The following is a 19,574-nucleotide window of genomic DNA, read 5'->3' as shown; positions in this document are numbered from 1 at the left end:
ACATGAAGTTATAACCATAACAAGGTAGAAAGTTCAGAATCTCAGAAGTTGCATAGATTCGAATCGTTACGTCTAAACAGGAGATATATCAAATTCAAGGCTAGAACAATTCAAAGTTCCTCATATTCAAAGCAAATGTAGAGATAAAATTGCAGTAAGGAAAGATTAGGACACTTGCAATAGGAAAGATTAGAAAGCTTGCAATAGGAAGGATCGGAACACTTGCCTTTCAAAGATTTTGATCCGAAGATCCAAAGAAGGTGTCAGCCCAAATCCTTCTACTTTTCCTCCGTGTCCTCTCCCTGTTCCGCATTCTACATATATCTTCTCTTTTTCCTCCACAACTGCAGCTCATGCAGAACATAGAGGCATAGTCACCTGCTCTCTCTTACTCTCATTCCTTCGTTTTCTTTTTCAAACGGAGCTGTCGCAGCCATCGCCACTGGCACTACCACAGTCGTAGCCACGACCGCAGCCGCTGTCACAACCGCAGCCCCTTCCCCTGCACTACTTCCTTCCTCCCTTCTCTCGTTCCTACTTTTTCTTTCCTAAACACAGCTGCCGCAGACGCAGCCGCCACCACCGCAGCCGTAATCACGGCCACAACACCGTTTTTTGTTCCCCCTTTCCTTTCTTTCTGTTTCCCAAAAGCAGCTGCTGAAGCCACCACCGTTGCCGCAGCTACCGCAGCCAACGTCGCAGCCGCAGCCGCAGTCGCAGCCACGGCCACAGCCACCACAGCCGCAGCCTCTTCTTCCTCCCCTGCTCTGTTTCCTCTCCTTCTCTTCCAGCTGCAGCTGCCACCGCCGCAGCTGGCTCCCCTTCTCCTCTTCCTCTCTTCTTCCCTTTTCCTTTCTCTTCTTCTTCCTTTCCTTCTCTTCTTTCCCAGCTGCACTGCTGCAGTCGCAGCCTCAGCCACGGCCGCAGCCTCTTCTTCCTCCCCTGCTCATCTTCCTCTTCTTCTTCTCTTCCAACTGCAGCTGCCATCGTCGCAGCCGCAGCCCCTTCTTCCCCTTCTCTTCTTCCTCTCCTTCCCTTCTTCCTTCCTCTCCCTCTTTCCCTGCCACAGCTGCAGCTGCCACAGCCGCAGCCGCTGCTACTTCTTTCCCTTCTCCTTCCTTTCTTCTTCTTCTCTTCTTCTCCTTCCTCCCCTTCTTCTCCCCGACGCACAGCACCTCCTCTCCTCTGTTTCCTCCTGCAGAAAACAGAGGTGCCGCCACTTCACCCGCTTCTACTTCTTCTCTTCCTCTTCTTCTTCTTCTTCTCCTTCTTCTTCTCCTCTTCTTCCCTTCTCCTACCCGACACCCCACACCTTCTCACTGCAGCCCATGCCGCAGCCATCCTTCTTTTTTTTTCTTTTTCTCTTCTTCTTTTTCCTCCACTTCTTCTTCTCCTCCCCAACGCCCCACACCTCGTCTCCTCTGTTTCCGCCTGCAGGAAACAGAGGTGCTGCAGCCCTAGCTGCTGCCACCTCTCACTCCTCTCCCACTTCCCTCTCGTTTTTTTCTTCTATTCTTCTCTTCTCCCTCTTCTTCCTCCTCTCTTCTTTTCCCTCTTCTTCTTTTCTTCTTCTCCTCTTCTTCCTTTCTTCTCCCCAACGCCCCACAGCTCCTCGCTGCAGCCCTTGCCGCAGCCACCTCCTCATTTCTTCTTCTTCTTCTTCTTCTTCCCTTCTCCTCCCCGACGCCCCACACATGAACTCCTCTGTTTCCTCCTACACGAAACAGAGGTGCTGCAGCCCTAGCTGCTGCAGCTATCTCTCTTTCCTCTCCCTCTTCCCTCTCTTCTTCTTCTTCTTCTTTTCTTCTCTTCTCCCTCTTCTTCCTCTCTTCTTCTCCCTACGCCCCACCGCTCCTCTCTCTATTTCTCGAGAAATAGAGAGCGTGGGAGGCGGTGGGATAAAATCAAAATTTTCGGTTTTTTTTTTGTAACTTAACAATTTAGTCCTTGAAATATCTATATTTACATATAGGTCCTCCGATTTATAAATAAATCTTTATTAATAATTTTTAAAAGTGAGGGATATTACACTACGTGTCGTCGGAATGCGCATTTGTCTTGCATGCTGGTCATCGTTGAAATGCGCATTTGACTTCTGGGTTGCCAGTCATCAAAATGTGCATTTTGCTCGTGGGCTATGCATCATTAAAATGCACGTTTAATCACTTGGCATACTAGTTATGAATCTTGGCATTCTGATGATTCGGCCACTCGGTCGTTCAACCAATGTTGGTGTAATTCATTGTTCAGCCACGGTTGGCACTCAGTTGTTTGGCCACAATGTAATTCACACTTTAGCTACGATCAACACGTAACTCGAGGTGTCAGCTTAGCGTGAGTGGCAACGGAATGTCCGATGGGATTTTCCATGTGGAGATTAGCATACACCGCTAGCTCAAACTTCGACGAGCACCTTGATTTAAGTGCCACTTGAATTTGATTGAATCTTGCTTCACCTAGTATATGGGTGACATGGCATTTGCTTCGGTGCCCACGTGGAGATTGTGTGCACCGTTGGAGATTCGAGAGACCATCATGATAATGAAATCTACTTACGGCCAATAGTGTGTCACCACGTGTCTCCTCAAATGAAGCGATAAGCGAGAAGCCGATTAGGCAAAGTATCATTTGGGCCCTATAAATAACCTTCGACTTCATTTGTGTCTCTCATGCCTTCAGCTATACTCGGAGCCCTTGAAAACTATAGACTCCTAACGAAGTTGGCTCGTGACCGCTTAGTTCTTGGTCAAGTCAAATGTTTTCCTCTTCAGGATCCTCTCCCTCCTTCGAACGTCGGTTCGATAACTCTCCGATCTCGTCCCCATTGTCGATGTATGTTTTCGAAGCTTCCTCCAGTGAAGGGATCGGAGTCACCATAATGAGGGAGGCTGTTCCTTCTAGGGTGAGTTCCTCGAGTGGTCAAGCCTTGCAAAATGTGCCGAGGCCATAAGACTTCAATTCTCGTATCTCAGAGGTCGACCTTGAGCTTATCGGGGAAGCTTTTAATATTCCCATCGAGTTCAAGTTGATCGCTCCGCAGCCTAGTGACCGATGCTATGCATCACACCATCTATTCTGTACTTCCCTTGATGCCCTAGAGGTAAGGCTCAAATTTTCCCTCAATCATTTATTTATTGAAATCTTGAATTTTTGGAAGTTTTCTCCAACCCCAAAGCTAGTGGGGAATTTTAAGGTCATGTAATAAGTGAAGACGACTACGTGTAGGCGATTGAGGGTTGGGCGACTGATGATTGCATTATAGGTAGATAGGATATCAACCACCAGGACCTTAGTCTTTACTATCTTGGAGCAATCATCCGACCCGAAAGTGATATATAGATCGGTTGTTCCCAAAGGGTGATGGAATCCCTAAGAAAGCCAATAAGGGTGGAGGAGATTGGTTGAAGGTTGTTAGGACTCTAGCTAGGAGAGTCCCAATTGAGAGGGACAATCATGTAAAACCTACCTAAGCCGACCCCTATTAAAGAGGTGAAGAGGCCGGCTAGGATTAGGAGGTTGTTTCTTAGAGAAGAATTAGGAGTTGTAAAGGAATATGAGTCTTAAGTAGAAGTCCTATTAGGAGTTGGTTAGAAGTAGGAGTCTTGAGTAGGAGTCCTATTAGGAGTTAGGGTTTAGAAACCCTATAAATAGCCATGTATTCCTCCTCTTTTGATAAGCAATAGATGAATCTTTTTTGTAACCTTTGAGCAGCAACTTGGAGAGAGGAACCCCTATAGAGTTCCAAGGAGGTCGATCCCCTAAAGAGATCAACCCCAAGTTTAGAATCTGTAAGGGTTCTAACACCTGGTATCAGAGCAGCGTTCTTGGCATCTCGCTGCCCTTCCACAGCCATCCATCAACCCTCCACAACCACCCAAAGCAATTACCACAATTGCTTAAGAGATCGTTGTCAAATTCCGCCGTCATCTCCACCATCACGGATCATCCTTTGATCTCCCTGTGAATTATAACAGGTTCTGGTTTTCTACCTTACTGCTGCTGTAATTTAGTTATCGTTATTTGAAAATCCCAAAAAAATTATTCCTATATTGCTGCATAAACTTTTCGTCATAAAGTTTTCATCTCTACGACAAAAGATACATTGCAGAATTCCAACCGTATAGCACCGTCTGTTTGATCTTGCTACTGTGTTTTTTCTATCCAAATCTCTACGAAATTTTTATAACATCTTTGACATTTCCTAACAGCAGATTTCCTTTGGTTTTGTCAAAAAATTGTCAATATAAACCATTGATATTTTACGTCTAATCTGCTATACTTGAAAATCTGCACTGTAAAATTTCAGCCGCATAGCACTGTTTGTTTAATCTTGATACTACGTTGTTTCTATCCAAATCTCTACGAAATTTTTATGATAGCTTTGACACTTCCTAACAGTGGATTTTCCTTTGGTTTCATCAAAAAATTCTCAATATAAACCACTGATCTTTTACGTCCAATCTGCTATACTTAAAAATCTGTGCTGCAGAAAATTTCAGCCGCATATTGTTGCCTTAACCCATCTATTTGCAATCTTTTTTTGAATGAAATTTCTGATACACTTCATAGATCATCTTGGCTTCAATCTAAGATTGATCTATTAAGAAATTCATCTCTAAAAACGATTTTGTGTTGCTGCAAATTTTCGTTGTAACTCGCTGAAATTTTTCGACGAGAATTCTGCAATCGCAACTTGCACCAATTTTCTTGTTGTTATACTGCCGAAATTTTCTTGATTAAATTAGATATCCTTGCTGTCATATATACTGTGATTTTGCTATCAATTCCCTCCTCAATTCTTTCAAGTCTTTGGTGGAAATTACGTCGAGAAACCGTTGTTTCTTCGACGACAATTCTACTTTTACAAGACAGCACATACTTGCTACAACTTCCACTGATTTCTATCAAACCTTTACTACCATCTACCACAGATCCAAAACTTTGACCTATAACCCTAAAACTCCACCAAACCACACCCTCAAACTGCACCCAAAATAGTTACAAAACAAGCCTAAACTGTAGCCTACATCCACCAATCCACCAACCCTTTCGACCATCACCTCTCTCAACCAATACATGCCTTTAACCCGACAACAAAAGAGAGATCTTTACATCACAGATTTGGCAGCATATACTATGACATCTGAGGAGGTAATCAATGCTAAATTCGAAGCCTTCGAGGCGCGAATGGAGGATAAGATTCGGATACTCTTTACCGAACACAGATTGGGCCGACCACTAAGCCCGAAGAAATCACATCAAGGAGAGAGCTTTGCCCAATCACACCAAGCCCGAAGATATGACTTCCAAGAGAAGGGAAGCTCTATGACCGACCCCAACTATCCATGCATGAGAGTGGACTTCCCTAGATGGAAAGAAGGAGACCCGATTGGTTGGATCTCGCGCGCGGAGTGGTATTTTCGGTACCACAAAACTGCGGATGCATCTATGGTGAAAATTGCAGCTATACATCTTGAAGGGGATGCTATACAATGGTTTGACTGGTTTGAACATACTTATGGAGTCCTTTCATGGCAACAATTCAATGAGGGACTGCTGATCCGCTTCAGACCAACCGATTACGAGAATATTGACGGACAACTAGCAAAGATCCGACAAACCTCCACCATTCAAGAGTACTAAACCAGGTTTGAAAGGTTATCTAATCAAACTCGTGATTGGTCTAAAAAACAACTATTGAGGACCTTTATTGAGGGCTTGAAGCCGGAGATTCGAGGAGAAGTTAAAGCGCGACAATCGTATACGCTTATAGCAGCCATCTCTTTCGCACGATATCAAGAGGAGCAATTGAACTATGAAGCTCGGAGGACTAGGGTCGCTCCTCAACCAGTAATATTGAAGCCCTTAGCCCCCCTATTGTCGACCAAGTCCCTACACCAAAGAGGTTAACAAGAGAAGAGCTTCGGGAGCGATATGCGAAGGGGTTATGTTGGTATTGTGACGAGCCGTGGAGCCGTGAGCATCGCTGTAGTAAAGGGAGACTTCTTATGATTGAACCAATAGAAGAAGAGGTCATTGAACATCCAAAAGAGAGCCTTGAACATGAAGAAGTAGATGCAGAAGAAGAGCCACAACCGACCGAAGTTACGGTACATATGTCACGCCCCTCAAAATATCCATGATATTAAAAATTCAAGAAAACAAATCAATCCAGGATCCAAACTAACATTTGAGGTCACTAAGAAAACATTCAGATCAAAATTTCACCTATATAATCTACAAATTTATAAACCCTGTGCAGTTCATAAACATACAACACATCGCTCGATGATTCATAAAATCTGAACCCAACTCACCAAAATAATAACCACAACATAAATTCACAAGTGTGGGAGTATGTACAATCACAAAACCAACGTTTACCATAAGTTCATATCGTTACACGAATTAAACTTAACATTTCGGAATCTTAAACATGAGAGGTCCTTTAAACTTATACAAAATCCACAAGTTTATATTCATCGTCAACATATCATTAGATGCAGAGTGTGCTTATACAACAAAAACATATATACTAATAAAGATCTGCCTAAAATCTTTTAGCTTTCCACTGCCTCAACCCAATCTTAACATTTAAGCAAGCGACAAGCTATCCTGAAAAATTTATACAACAACGGGGTGAGCATATAAAGCTCAGCAAGTGACTAACATATCCATATCAAAAGAGGACAATTTCCAAAGAGATAAAGTTTCAAAATGCAAGGCAGAATATAAGAATTCATAGACGTAATATCATTAGGTGCAGAATTATAAATGTCATTTCAATCAAACATATTTGGTTCATAACAGATGGGGCATAGAGTAATTAGAGTATATCAACAGCGTACGAGATGTTTCGGAGTATATCAATTGCAAATAGGACATTTCAGAACATATCAGTTCATAGCAAATGGAGCATAGAGTAATTGGAGCATATCAATAGCGTACGAGATGTGCCGGAGCATATCAATGGCAAATAGGACATTTCAGAATATATCAGTTCATAGCAAATGGAGCACAGAGTAATTGGAATAGCGTATAAAATGTTCCGGATCATATCAATGACAAATGGAACATTTCGAAACATATCAATGGTATGTGAAGCATTTTGAAGTATATCAATGGCATAGGAAACATTTTGGAGCATATCAACACAAAATACGAAACAGAAGCTCAGACGTCGTACCCTAGCATAGTGCATGTGAGGTTTAACTCAGTGGCGGCTCCATGCCGTGATGAGTTCTCGACTCCATCCACGGGTAGCCCTTTCCTACTCGAACCCTCTCACCCTGCCCAAGTGCTAGGTCGGCTCTGAATTTCATATCAAACAGATAGATGGTGAAGTGGGATTCCAAACATAATATGGTCCATCCATTTCTGAATGACCACCAAACATAATCTAGAGCATCGCGGGCTCTAAGCACATACCCTTTACCATTTCTGGCAAAGGTCCAAATAATCCCACAAACACTAGAGTACAAAAGGGTATTGTGAACAATAAATTGGGGCATATCGGAAGCACATGCGGAACAATGAAATGTACATGTGCCTTTATGAGTCAATACGATGCAAACATAATCCTTTACAAATGTATTCAGATTTGAAAGGAAATGAAAGGAAGAGCGTACAAGGATTCTAAGCAATCACATATAGCTCAATTCAAATAAGAAGGTTAGATGAATTCAATATCCAAAGGAATGAAACTAGAATAGGCACATATCGAAAGCAAATGCGGAACAATGGGATATACATGTGCCTATATGAGTCAATGCGATATAGCATAAACGTTACACAAAATGTTTCAAGAATGTAAATAATTTATAGACAAGAGCAAACCGGAATTCAAGTATTAACATAAGCTTCAATTGAGCGAAGGGGACTGAATGGAATCTATTTCCAAACGAATGAAACAGAATACGCGAAATCGACCAAAGCTCGATTTCTGACAGAATTCAAGAGGCACATTGAACAAATACTTCATATTATCAATTATGCTCCAATACCCTTAAGAAAGCTACTGTCGAAAGATATATCAATCTATTTTCTGATGAAATAAGTTTCATATGAATCAAGGTTTCCAACAAGGAGTTACCATTGATTTAGTGACCAAAGGTCAAAAACTAAATCACTATTTTGCAGAATCCATAGGGCGGAATCAACAAATAGCAGAATAGGCATTTGAATTCCAAATTTTTCAATCTATATATCAAAAAAAAGGTTTACAAGTCTAGTTTCAAATAAAATCAGTTTGGTACAAATCAGAATTTCCAACAGGGACTTATAGGCATTTTAGTATCGAAAGGTCAGAAATTTTGATCCCTGTTTTGCAGCATCCATAGGCTCATTTGAAACAGACATTTGGGTAAGTATTCGGAGTCCAAAATTTTCAAAATCAGTGTCAAAAGAAAGGTATAAGAGTCTACTTTCAAATGAATAAGGTCTGCCTAAATCCACGTTTTGTGCTAAAAATTATGGCTGAAAAAATGTATAGGGGTCAGCTTACCGAAAAATTTCAGATCCATGATTTTTTGTATCTAACAAGTGAAATATCAGGTTCTAGGCTGAAATCTTTCGAATAATTCAGAATAAATATGAGATCAAAGACTAATAATTCTGTAGGATGGGATTAGAACACTTGCCTTTGAGAATTATGACCCTAAATGAGAAGATTTGAGCAAGAAACCTCAAAGCCCCAAATTTTTTCTTCTTCTTCTTCCCCCTTTTTTTTCTCTTCTTCTTTCTTTCTTTCTCTGTTCTTCCACGCAGCTGCCTTCTCTGGTTCCTTAAGAATGAAGACAGAGAGGCTTAAACGGTGGGATTTGTAATTTTATGTATTTTACAATTTAGTCCTTGTATTATTATATTTACGATTAGGTCCTCAGGGTTTATATATAGGTCCTCAGATTTTTTTTTTTTTTGAAAAAATCCCCCAAATCTTATGAATAAGTTCTCAGATTCATACTTTGGCTCTTTTATCAAATTTAAAATTGATACTTACATTACAACTAGAAACTTATACGAAAATTCAGAAATGAGGGATGTTACACTCTCCCCCCCTTAAAAGAAAAATTTAGTCCTCTAAATTTATCATACCTCTATCGATGAAAAGATGAGGATAAACCTTTTTCATTTCCTCCTCTAGCTCCCAAGTTGTTTTCTCTCCAGAATGATGTCTCCAAATTACTTGAACCAAAGGGATGACCCGATTCCTTAGGATCTTTTCCTTCTTATCAACAATCTGAGTGGGCTCTTCTACATAAGATAAATCTTTATCGATCTCCATCAGCTCATACTTAATGATATGAGAAGGATTAGGTATATACTTTCTAATCATCGAAACATGAAATATATTATGGATATGGCACAATGATGGTGGCAAGGCAATCCTGTAAGCGACATAACCAACCCAATCTTGGGCTTAACTTTCCTTTAGGATTTGGTTCTTGAGATCTAGTTCATTAGGTACACATACTCTATCCCCAAATCTCAATAGGCCATCCTTTGAAACTTGAAATTTTGGCTTCGGAAATGAGGGATGTTACAACATACACTAGCCGGCTACTCAAACCCGCAAACAATGAAAGTTGGAGGCCTTCTCAAACAATAACCGATCACTGTTCTCATCGATACGGGCAGTACTAATAACATTCTAAACAGTAAGGTTGCTGTCCAGATGGCCTTACCTATCGAGAATTGCAGCAAGTTTGATGTTAAGGTCGCTGATGGATGGATTTTGAAGTATGATCGTAGGCGCCCGCAAGTGAAACTGTTGTTGATCATGAGGCCTTACCAAGAGATAATTGCATATTTCTTCCTTCTCCCTCTTGATGATCATGAGGCCATGCTCATAATTAAATGGTTGACGACATTAGGTGATATTTCTTGGAATTTTATGCAACTAATTATGAAATTTTACAGTAAGGAGAAACAGGTGATACTGAACGGGAAACATGGGGGCGACGTAACGACGATTTGCACACAACAAATGGAGAAGGTTTTGTATAAAGCATGCAACAGATTTTTGATACAACTTAAGCAGCAAACCAAGGGAGAGCCAATAGAATTTGAAGATCCAAACCTACTTCCTTTGCTTGCTGAATTTTCAGATATATTTGACGAATCGCACAACCTACCTCTTACCCGTCGGTATGATCATTATATAATGATTCTTTCAGGCAAACCTCCAGCAAATACTCGGCCATATCAATATCTTCATCTCCAGAAGGATAAAATAGAAAGGATTGTAAAAGAGATGCTCGAAATAGGAGTTATTCAGCCAAGTTGCAACATCTACTCTTCACCGGTGCTACTTGTACGCAAGGACGAAACATGGGGAATATGCGTTGATTACTGAGCTCTCAATGGCATAACCATCAAGGACAAATACCTTATTCCAATAGCAAATGAATTGCTAGATGAAAGGGAGCACAAATCTTCACAAAGCTGGACCTTTGATCCGGGTATCATCAAATATGAGTGTGCGAAGAAGACATACCGAAAACCACCTTTTGAACACACAACAACCACTACAAATTTTTGCTTTCTTCAACAGAAGGTGGAATATCTTGGGCATATCATATCAGAGGAAGGTATGATGGTGGACCCCTTCAAAATTGAAGCAATGCAAAACTGGCCTACCCTGAGGAACATAAAATTGCTATATGGCTTTCTGGGTTTAACAGGCTACTACCGTAAGTTCGTGAAAAACTATGGAAAGATCAATGCACCACTTACTTTCTTACTAGAAAAAGATGTCTTCCAATGGTTGGACAGAGCCTCCGCTGCCTTCGACAAACTTAAGGCAGCCATGACGACGATGCCCGTGCTAACACTACCAGATTTCAACCGACCCTTCATTATTGAGGCCGACACATCTGGAGTCGGAATTGGAGTCATTCTCATGCAAGATGGTCGACCACTCGCATACACTAGCAAGGCATTATCTCCCTCCCATCAAAATAAGTCAACATATGATAAGGAGATGCTCGCCATTGTGCGCGCAACAACGAGGTGGAGACCCTACTTGATTGGTCGACGATTTCAAATTAAAATCGACCATAAAAGCCTCAAGTACTTTTTGGAGCGAAAGATATCATCCCCTGAGCAGCAAAAATGGGTAACAAAACTTCTTGGATTTGATTATGAAATAACTTACAAAAAGGGGAAAGAGAATGTTCTTGCAGACGCGCTTTCGCAGCTACCCGAGCAAGCTGAAGTTTCGACCGTATCACTTCCGACCAGCGACTTCCTTGAGGATATTAAGATGGAATGGCAGGAAGATTAAAAAACTAGTAAGATTATAAAAAAATTGGAGGAAGCACCAAGCTCCGTGGCTCATTACAATTGGGACTCAAAAGAATTACACTATAAGGGACGCATTTTGCATATGATAAATTCTACTTGCATCTTCACGAGCAGATTTTGGACAAAGTTATTCCATATGCAGGGTACTAAATTGAAAAGGAGTACGACATATCATCCACAAATCGACGGCCAGACATAAGTTGTAAATAGGTGCTTGGAGACAACCCAAAGCCACCCACCAAATATGACTATCCAAGGAGAACTCCAGACCCAGCCAAGTGCCATTATTGAACGACGACCCACTACTAAAGTGCTAATACAATGGGTGAACCTACCAATAGAAGATGCCACTTGGGAGAACTGTGACGACTTGAAGATCAAATTCCCAAAATTCATGAATCATCAGCCTCGAGGACAAGGTTTATTTGAAGAGGTCAGGTCTGTTAAGACTCTAGCTAGGAGAGTCCCAATTGAGAGGGACATTCATGTAAAACCTACCTAAGCCGACCCCTATTAAAGAGGTGAAGAGGCCGGCTAGGGTTAGGAGGTTGTTTCTTAGAGAAGAATTAGGAGTTGTAAAGGAATAGGAGTCTTGAGTAGAAGTCCTATTAGGAGTTGGTTAGAAGTAGAAGTCTTGAGTAGGAGTCTTATTAGGAGTTAGGGTTTAGAAACCCTATAAATAGCCATGTATTCCTCCTCTTTTGATAAGCAATAGATGAATCTTTTCTGCAGCCTTTGAGCAGCAACTTGGAGGGAGGAACCCCTATAGAGTTCCAAGGAGGTCGATCCCCTAAAGAGATCAACCCCAAGTTTAGAATATGTAAGGGTTATAACAAAGGTCCTTGGTGTTCAACCCAATCTTTAGGATTATACAATATGTCTACAGAACTTTCAATGTCTACCAGGATTTTCTTTACCAGTGTATTAACGATCTTAAGGGAGACGACAAGAGCGTCATCATGATCGGGATCGAGATGCTCTACCTTCTCCTTAAACACAATTGGAGGATCCCCAAAGGGGTAGAACCTTTTGGGGGGGGGGGGGGGGGGTCCCTCGCATAATTTTTGTGGGATGTGGAACTAGATCCCCCAAATGTAGGACCTCTTACTATTATGTCCACCTGCTGCTTAATGGGACCTTACGCCCTTGGGGAAGATTCTCGCTCTCTATGAAGTTAACGAAATAGCTTCCCCTTATAAATAAGCTCCTCAATTTGTTACTTTAGATTATAGCAGTCTTCGGTGTTGTGCCCATGATCTGCTCTACTGAGTTGAGGGAGTCCGCAAGTGATGGGGGGTACGAAGGAACCCTTTTTCCCTTATCTGCAAGAACACTTCAGCATGCGACATGTTTAATGGAGTAAACTCTCTATAAGGAGGTGCCCGATTTGTTGAATCTCGAATTTTGATGATGAAATCAATTGATAAATTAATGATCTAATCTATGTGTTGAGATAAATATTGCAGGATTAACTATGATAATGAATAAGGTATAAAGCAAATATTGGGCCGGAATCAAAGATCGGATGATACGTCGAAGATTCAGACGATGTGCTAGAAGCTCACCGAGAGTTCATCAGGAGCTCACCGAGAGTTCTCGGGAATTCGCTGAGAGTTCGTCGGGTGTTTGCCAAGAATTCGTCGGGAGTTCACCAAAAGCTTGCCGAGAGTTCACCGGAAGTTCGTCGAGATTTCGTCGGAAGAACAATTGACATACTGGACAAAGATTGCTTAGTAAATGCCTTAATTGTCGTAGTTAGAACCTAGATTGAGTTAGGACTGGGAGGTAATCCCACTAAGTTAGTTAGGGGCCAATTGGGCCTGATTCAGGGTTGGTTTGGGTTGGACTAATGGCCCAAATAGTGACATGGAGCCACGTCAGGCGGTGGCACCGTCGGAGCTAGCGGTGGAACCGCTTGAAGCATAGCCTCCCAGGTGGTCTGGGCGGTAGTACTACCGACAGTTAATGCTGTCAGGCGGTGGTACCGCCAGAGCCCAGTCTCCGAGGCTTTGTCTGGGTGGTGGTATCGCCCGGTGTCAGAGTGTCAGGCGATAGTACCACCCAATAATGGCGGTGGTACCGCTAGTACCCCGAACATTCAAGATGGGACACTTTTTGGTTTCAATTATGAAACCTTTAGGGCCTATAAATGCCCCACACCTTTTTGCATAAAAGAAAAAAAAAAGTAGCAACAAAGTGTGAAAAAATCTCTAAGTGTTGGGGTGTAAAAGTGTTATAAAAGTGCTAAGAGTCCTCTTTTTTTAGCTTTGTAATCATTGAAGAAGAGGTGTGAGGCTTGTAAGGGTTGTCTCCTAAACCCGTGAAAATGATAAAGCATTGTAAGAAGGTGGTTGGTCTTCGCCTATTGAAGGGAGACCATTAGTGGACGTCGGTGACATCGATGGAGGACGAATCAGAAGTGAATGTAGGTCACAACGACCGAACCATTATAAATCCAGTATGTTTTTTTCTTATTGCTTACTTTCATTACTTATCTTCTCACTTCACTTTATATTTACTCTAAGTCATTACTTTCATTACTTTCCGATACGGGCTTTGTCGAAACGATTTTATTGAACGAAAAATTTCAAATCAACGTAATTTTGTGTAAGCACTAATTCACCTCCCCCCCACCCTCTTAGTGCCATATTGATTCTAACAATTGGTATCAGAGCGAGATTACTCACAATTTGGTTTAAAACCCAAGAGAGATGGCTTTTGCCGGCAATCAAGAAGGTTATTCTATCACACGTCCTCCTATGTTCAATGAAATGGATTATATATATTGAAAAACTAGAATGAGGATTTTCTTGATTTTTATGGATTTCGAGTTATGGAATATCGTTGAAATGGATTTTAAAAGTCTTCTCTTCCAATGAACGATTGGAATGATTTGGAAAATTCTCTTTGAACGCCAAATCTATGAATGCTTTATTTTATGCTTTGGATAAAAATTAATTCAATCGAGTTTCTATTTGCGAAACGGCTTATGACGTTTGGCATACACTTGAAATCACACACGAAGGCACAAGTAGGGTTAAGGAGTCAAAAATCAATTTTTTAGTTCATAGTTATGAATTGTTTCGCATGAAACCAAGCGAGACCATTGGAGACATGTATACCCGGTTTACGGATGTCGTCAATGGTCTGAAAGCACTTGGTAAAAGTTTTCCTAATCTAGTACTTGTTAACAAGATACTAAGATCGCTTCTAAAGAGTTGGGATCCTAATGTAATTGCAATTCAAGAAGCTAAGGACTTAAATAACTTTCCGCTCGAAGAACTTATCGGGTTTTTGATGACCTACAAAATGACATGCAATGCACATGAAGAACTTGAGAATAACCTTCCAAAGAACAAAAAGGATTTGACACTTAGAACTCAAGAAGACCACTTGAAAGAAAACTCAAGTGATGATGATGATGATGATGATGATGATAATGACTTGACACTTCTAACAAGAAAATTTAAAAAATTCATAAAAAAGCAACAAAACTAAACATGACATTAAAAACAAAAATGAACTTAAAATGACCAAATAATTTGCTACGAATGCAAGAAGCCGGGGCACTTCAAAAGTGAATGTCCCCAAGTGAAGAAGAAGTAACCGAAGAAGAAGAAAGTGCTAAAAGCTACTTGGGATGATTCAAGCACATCCGAAGACGAGGAGCTGATCAACAAAGAAGTTGCTAACTATGCCTTAATAGCGTTTGGCGACGAGGTAAGTAACTCAATCGAAGCCCATTTATCCTTTGATGAATTGTTAAATACTTTTCAAGATTTATTTGATGAATGTATGTTAGTTAGCAAAAAGTATAAATTATTAAAAAAGGAGTATGCCTCTCTTCTTAGTGAATTCAATAGATTAAATATTAAGCGTGATAATGAAATGTTACCTCCTTGTACAAAATATTAAGCATGATAATGAAACTTGCTTTTCGGTTTTAAATGATGATGCTTGACTTTGGCATAGGAGGTTAGGTCATGCTAGCATGAAACTAATCTCCCAAATTTCATTTAGAGAACTTATAAGAGGAATCCCTAGCATCAAGTTTATCAAAGACACAATGTGTGATGTATGTCAACTAGGAAAACAAATAAAAGATAGTTTCAAGTCAAAGAATGAAATAAGCACCTCTAAACCATTGCAATTGATCCATATGGATTTATTTGGACAAATTGATACAAGCAGCTTAGGAGGTAGCAATTACGCCTTTGTAATTGTTGATGATTATAGTAGATACACTTGGACATACTTCTTGTCACACAAAAGTGATTGTTTTAAGCATTTTTCAAAATTTTGTAAACTTGTTCAAAATGAAAAAGGCTTTATGATTTCATCTATACGTAGTGATCACGGTGGTGAGTTTCAAAACCATGATTTCTAAAACTTTTGTGAATCAAATGAGTATAACTATAATTTCTCTACTCTAAGAAACCCACAAAAAAATAGAGTAAATTGAAAGAAAAAATAGGAGTTTTCAAGAAATGATAAGAACTATGTTAAACGAATATAGCTTACCCAAATATTTTTGGGCCGAAGCCGTTAACACAACATGCTATGTTATGAATAAGATTCTAGTAAGACCGTTACTTTTCAAAACTCCTTATGAGTTATAAAATAATAAAAAACCTAATGTTTCGTATTTTAAAGTTTTCGGTTGTAAATGTTTTCTTTTAAACGAAAAAGATGCTTTAGGAAAATTTGATGCAAAATCCGATGAACGTATTTTTCTTGGTTATTCTTTTACTTCTAAAGCATTTTGTGTGTTTAATAAAAGAACTTTAGTTATAGAAGAATTTATTCATGTTGTTTTCAATGAGGTTTCCGAATCCAAGAAAAATGATTTTGATTTTGATGGTTTAAATTTGAATGAACCCTCTCCTCCCACTAGCAACTTGGATGTATCTTCTTCAAAAGACTCCTTACCTAAGGATTGTAAGTATGTAGATGCTCATCATATGGAGCTAATAATTGAAGACACTTCAAAAGGTGTTCAAACTCGTTCTTCTCTTAAAAATTTTTGTACGAATGCAACTTTTTTTATCTCAAATTGAACCTAAATGCATTAATGAGGCCCTGAAAGATGATTCATAGGTTATTGCAATGCATGAGGAATTAAATCAATTTGAGAGAAATAAAGTGTGGAAGCTTGTTCCTAGATTTAGTGACCATTTGGTAATTGGTACTAAATGGGTCTTTAGAAACAAGCAAGATGAACTTGGTATCGTGGTTAGAAACAAGGCTAAATTAATGGCCAAAGGTTTCAATCAAGAAGAAGGTATTGATTATGAAGAAACCTTCGCTCCTGTGGCTAGACTTGAAGTCATAAGGATTCTCTTTGCCTATACTAGTTGTAATAATTTTAAGTTATTTCAAATTTATGTTAAAAGTGCTTTTCTTAATGGTTTTATTTCTGAAGAAGTTTATGTTGAACAACCTCTTGGATTTGAGAATGTTAACTTTCCGAATCATGTGCTTAAGTTGACTAAGGCTCTCTATGGATTAAAATAAGCCCTTAGGGCTTGGTATGAGAGGCTTAGTTCTTTTCTTAATTTTATGAAAGGTAAGGTCGATACTATATTATTTATCAAACATTTTACAAATGATTTTCTCATTGTTCAAATTTATGTTGATATCATTTTTGGATCTTCAAATGAGTCTTTATGTGAATCTTTTGCCAATAGTATGAGCTATGAATTCAAAATAAGTTTGATAGGGGAATTAACTTTTTTCTTAGGTTTACAAATTAAACAACTTAGTGATGTATTTTTTGTTAGTCAAACAAAATATGCTTTAGATCTATTAAAACGATTTAATATGGATAATGCTAAGACTATTAATACACCAATGAACACTTCTACAAACTTAGAAATTGACATTAATGGAGAATGTTTTGATCAAAAGACTTATAGAGGTATGATAGGTAGTTTATTATACCTCACAGCAACTAGACCCGATATCATATTTAGTGTTGGACTATGTGCTAGATTTCAATCTAATCCCAAGCAATCTCACTTAAAAGCTGTTAAAAAGATTTTTAGATACCTAAAAGAAACTTCTAATATAGGATTATGGTATCCAAAAACTAAAAATCATGAGTTGATTGCTTATATCGATGTTGATTTTGCTGGTTGTCAAATAGATAGAAAAAGGACATTCGGAATATGTCAACTCTTAGGTCATGCACTTGTCTCTAATTGCTAATGCACCAGATTCGTGCCAATGCTGGGCCAGGGATTGTCATGGCTGGTGTCCAAAACCAATTCCTGCTCAGTGACTTAATTATGAGTTACAAAACTAATAACTATCCATTTTTTAAACAAATATCTTCCAGTTTTGTTTTCATTTATCTCTTGCTGTATCCAACTAGATTAAGAAATAGGTTTTCTTTTTTTTTTTGCTTAGAGATGCCATAGTTCAAATATCTTATTTTGTATAGGCATGCAAGTTTATGGAAAGAAGAAAATGCATTGTAGGAAATATTGTCTAGCTTGATAATTCCATATAACATATAGGAATTATGCTTGTATGTTCTACACTACTAGGGCAGCTCTGTTTTTTTACATGAATTATTTTTTCTCTTGAAAGATGCACATACATTCAACTACTCCAATATGACATCAGTAAACGATTATAATCCTGTTACGTAGGTACCCTTCATATTGTCGGCCAAATAAATGGCCAGCTACTTCATTGCCTGAACTTGAAGAAGGTATGTATGCACCACTTCACTGTGCCTGAATTTGAAGAAAGTCCTATTATAATTAGGACTCTTGTTTAATTATTTTGATTTTACTTGATTGATTTCTTTAATGTGATTATGGATTCTCTTCCACTGTATGCAATATTTACTTTGTTCTTGAAAACTTTATGGAAGTCATAATTATCTCTGCCAGTTTTTGAAGGACATGTTCTTTCTACAGATTGTAGTTTCTAGTAAGATATGGTTATGTCTAATTTCTTTGTTTCGGGAACATACAGAAAATATGGACATGAATAAGCCTTTTAAATCATAAAATCTGCAGTAATATAAAGTTGTTTAGGAAGAAAATTTACCCTTGTGGGCCAAAGTCACTTTTATGTATGATTTTGTAGCAAATAGGGACTTTCTTCTGCCTCTGAAATCATCACAAAGAAGCATTTGGGTGCAAATTAAGTTGGTCATAGACTAGTTGTTTGCTTTGCCCTTCCTTTTACCTTCATCCAGGTGTGAATTAGGCTGGTTACTCCATGCTCATGCTTATGCATTTTAAGACATATCAACTGAAACATTTGAAAGTTACAAGTCATTCTTCCCCAATCATGTGCAACCTTTCTACATGGATAAAATTTATTTTCACAAAGTAGCAATATGCTCTGAACTGTAAAATAGATCATCTATAGTGTAATTGTTAAACAATTTGATACTTGTCGGATATTCCTGTGATATATTGTGGACACATTTTATGAGATTTTCTATTTGTTTATCTCTTGATGATTGACTAGGTGGGTATATGATGTGTTGTTTGTTTCTCTCCCCTTGAGATGTGTGTCATTGATTTCGTATAAATTTTCTCATTTGTTGCCCTTGACATGCTTCTTATATTTTTAACTAATATGCTGCAAGAGATGGCTACGAACAAATACTGCACATCAGTGTTGTTTTCTTCATTGACTCCCCAACATATGATTTTGAAGTTATATTGTTATATTGTTATTATTGTTATGTTGTGTTATTTTGGACCAATAACAATATTGGTCTGACAGTCAATCGGCACATACATCAACGTTAACAGTCCGGAACACTTTGTAAAGGGCTTGTGTCACCCGGTATAGGGCTTGTACTGGGTAGAAACTCTTTTTTATTTCTTAATCTTCTTCAAGCTTTTCCGAAACTCAGTGCAGCTTCCTGGACCGGTATGGGTCCAGGATCCAAAATTAAAAACTTTGATTTGTAATATGGATTTGGCTTCTTGTAGTTTATTATTATTTTTTTATAAACATTGCACTGGGTTTCTTAATTTTAGCTGATGTTGTTCATAATAGAGCAATTTGTTGTTGTACTGTAGCCTTTAAAGCTCTTGGAATGCTGATGATGGAGGTTGGGCTGATGCTAGCATATCATTGTGATCAATATGGTATGTTCAGCTTGTTCATGTTTTTTTCAGTTGATCTCAGTTTATTCTTTAAAGTTACATTGCTTGTGGATTGGTACCCCTTTTGGGGCTATCTTGTTTATGAACTAGTGCTACGAATGTGATACTAAATTACTAAGATATATTACACTT

The 19,574-nt window shown here is 39.1% G+C and overlaps 1 protein-coding gene across 1 annotated transcript in view; it reads left to right on the top strand.

The window, feature by feature from the left end:
• LOC135637336 (uncharacterized) overlaps window positions 1-19,574 on the top strand; it is a 44,543-nt gene that overhangs the window by 16,763 nt on the left and 8,206 nt on the right. The window contains exons 7-8 of the mRNA XM_065150029.1: window positions 17,958-18,019; window positions 19,356-19,424. Of these exons, the coding sequence (XP_065006101.1) occupies window positions 17,958-18,019; window positions 19,356-19,424 (131 nt within the window). The remainder of the gene's footprint in view (window positions 1-17,957; window positions 18,020-19,355; window positions 19,425-19,574) is intronic.

The sequence above is a fragment of the Musa acuminata genome, chromosome BXJ3-4 (assembly GCF_036884655.1).
Source record: "Musa acuminata AAA Group cultivar baxijiao chromosome BXJ3-4, Cavendish_Baxijiao_AAA, whole genome shotgun sequence".
Taxonomy (NCBI): Eukaryota; Viridiplantae; Streptophyta; class Magnoliopsida; order Zingiberales; family Musaceae; genus Musa; species Musa acuminata.
Note: the sequence above shows the minus strand (reverse complement) of the source record. Positions and strands in the feature narration are given on the sequence as shown.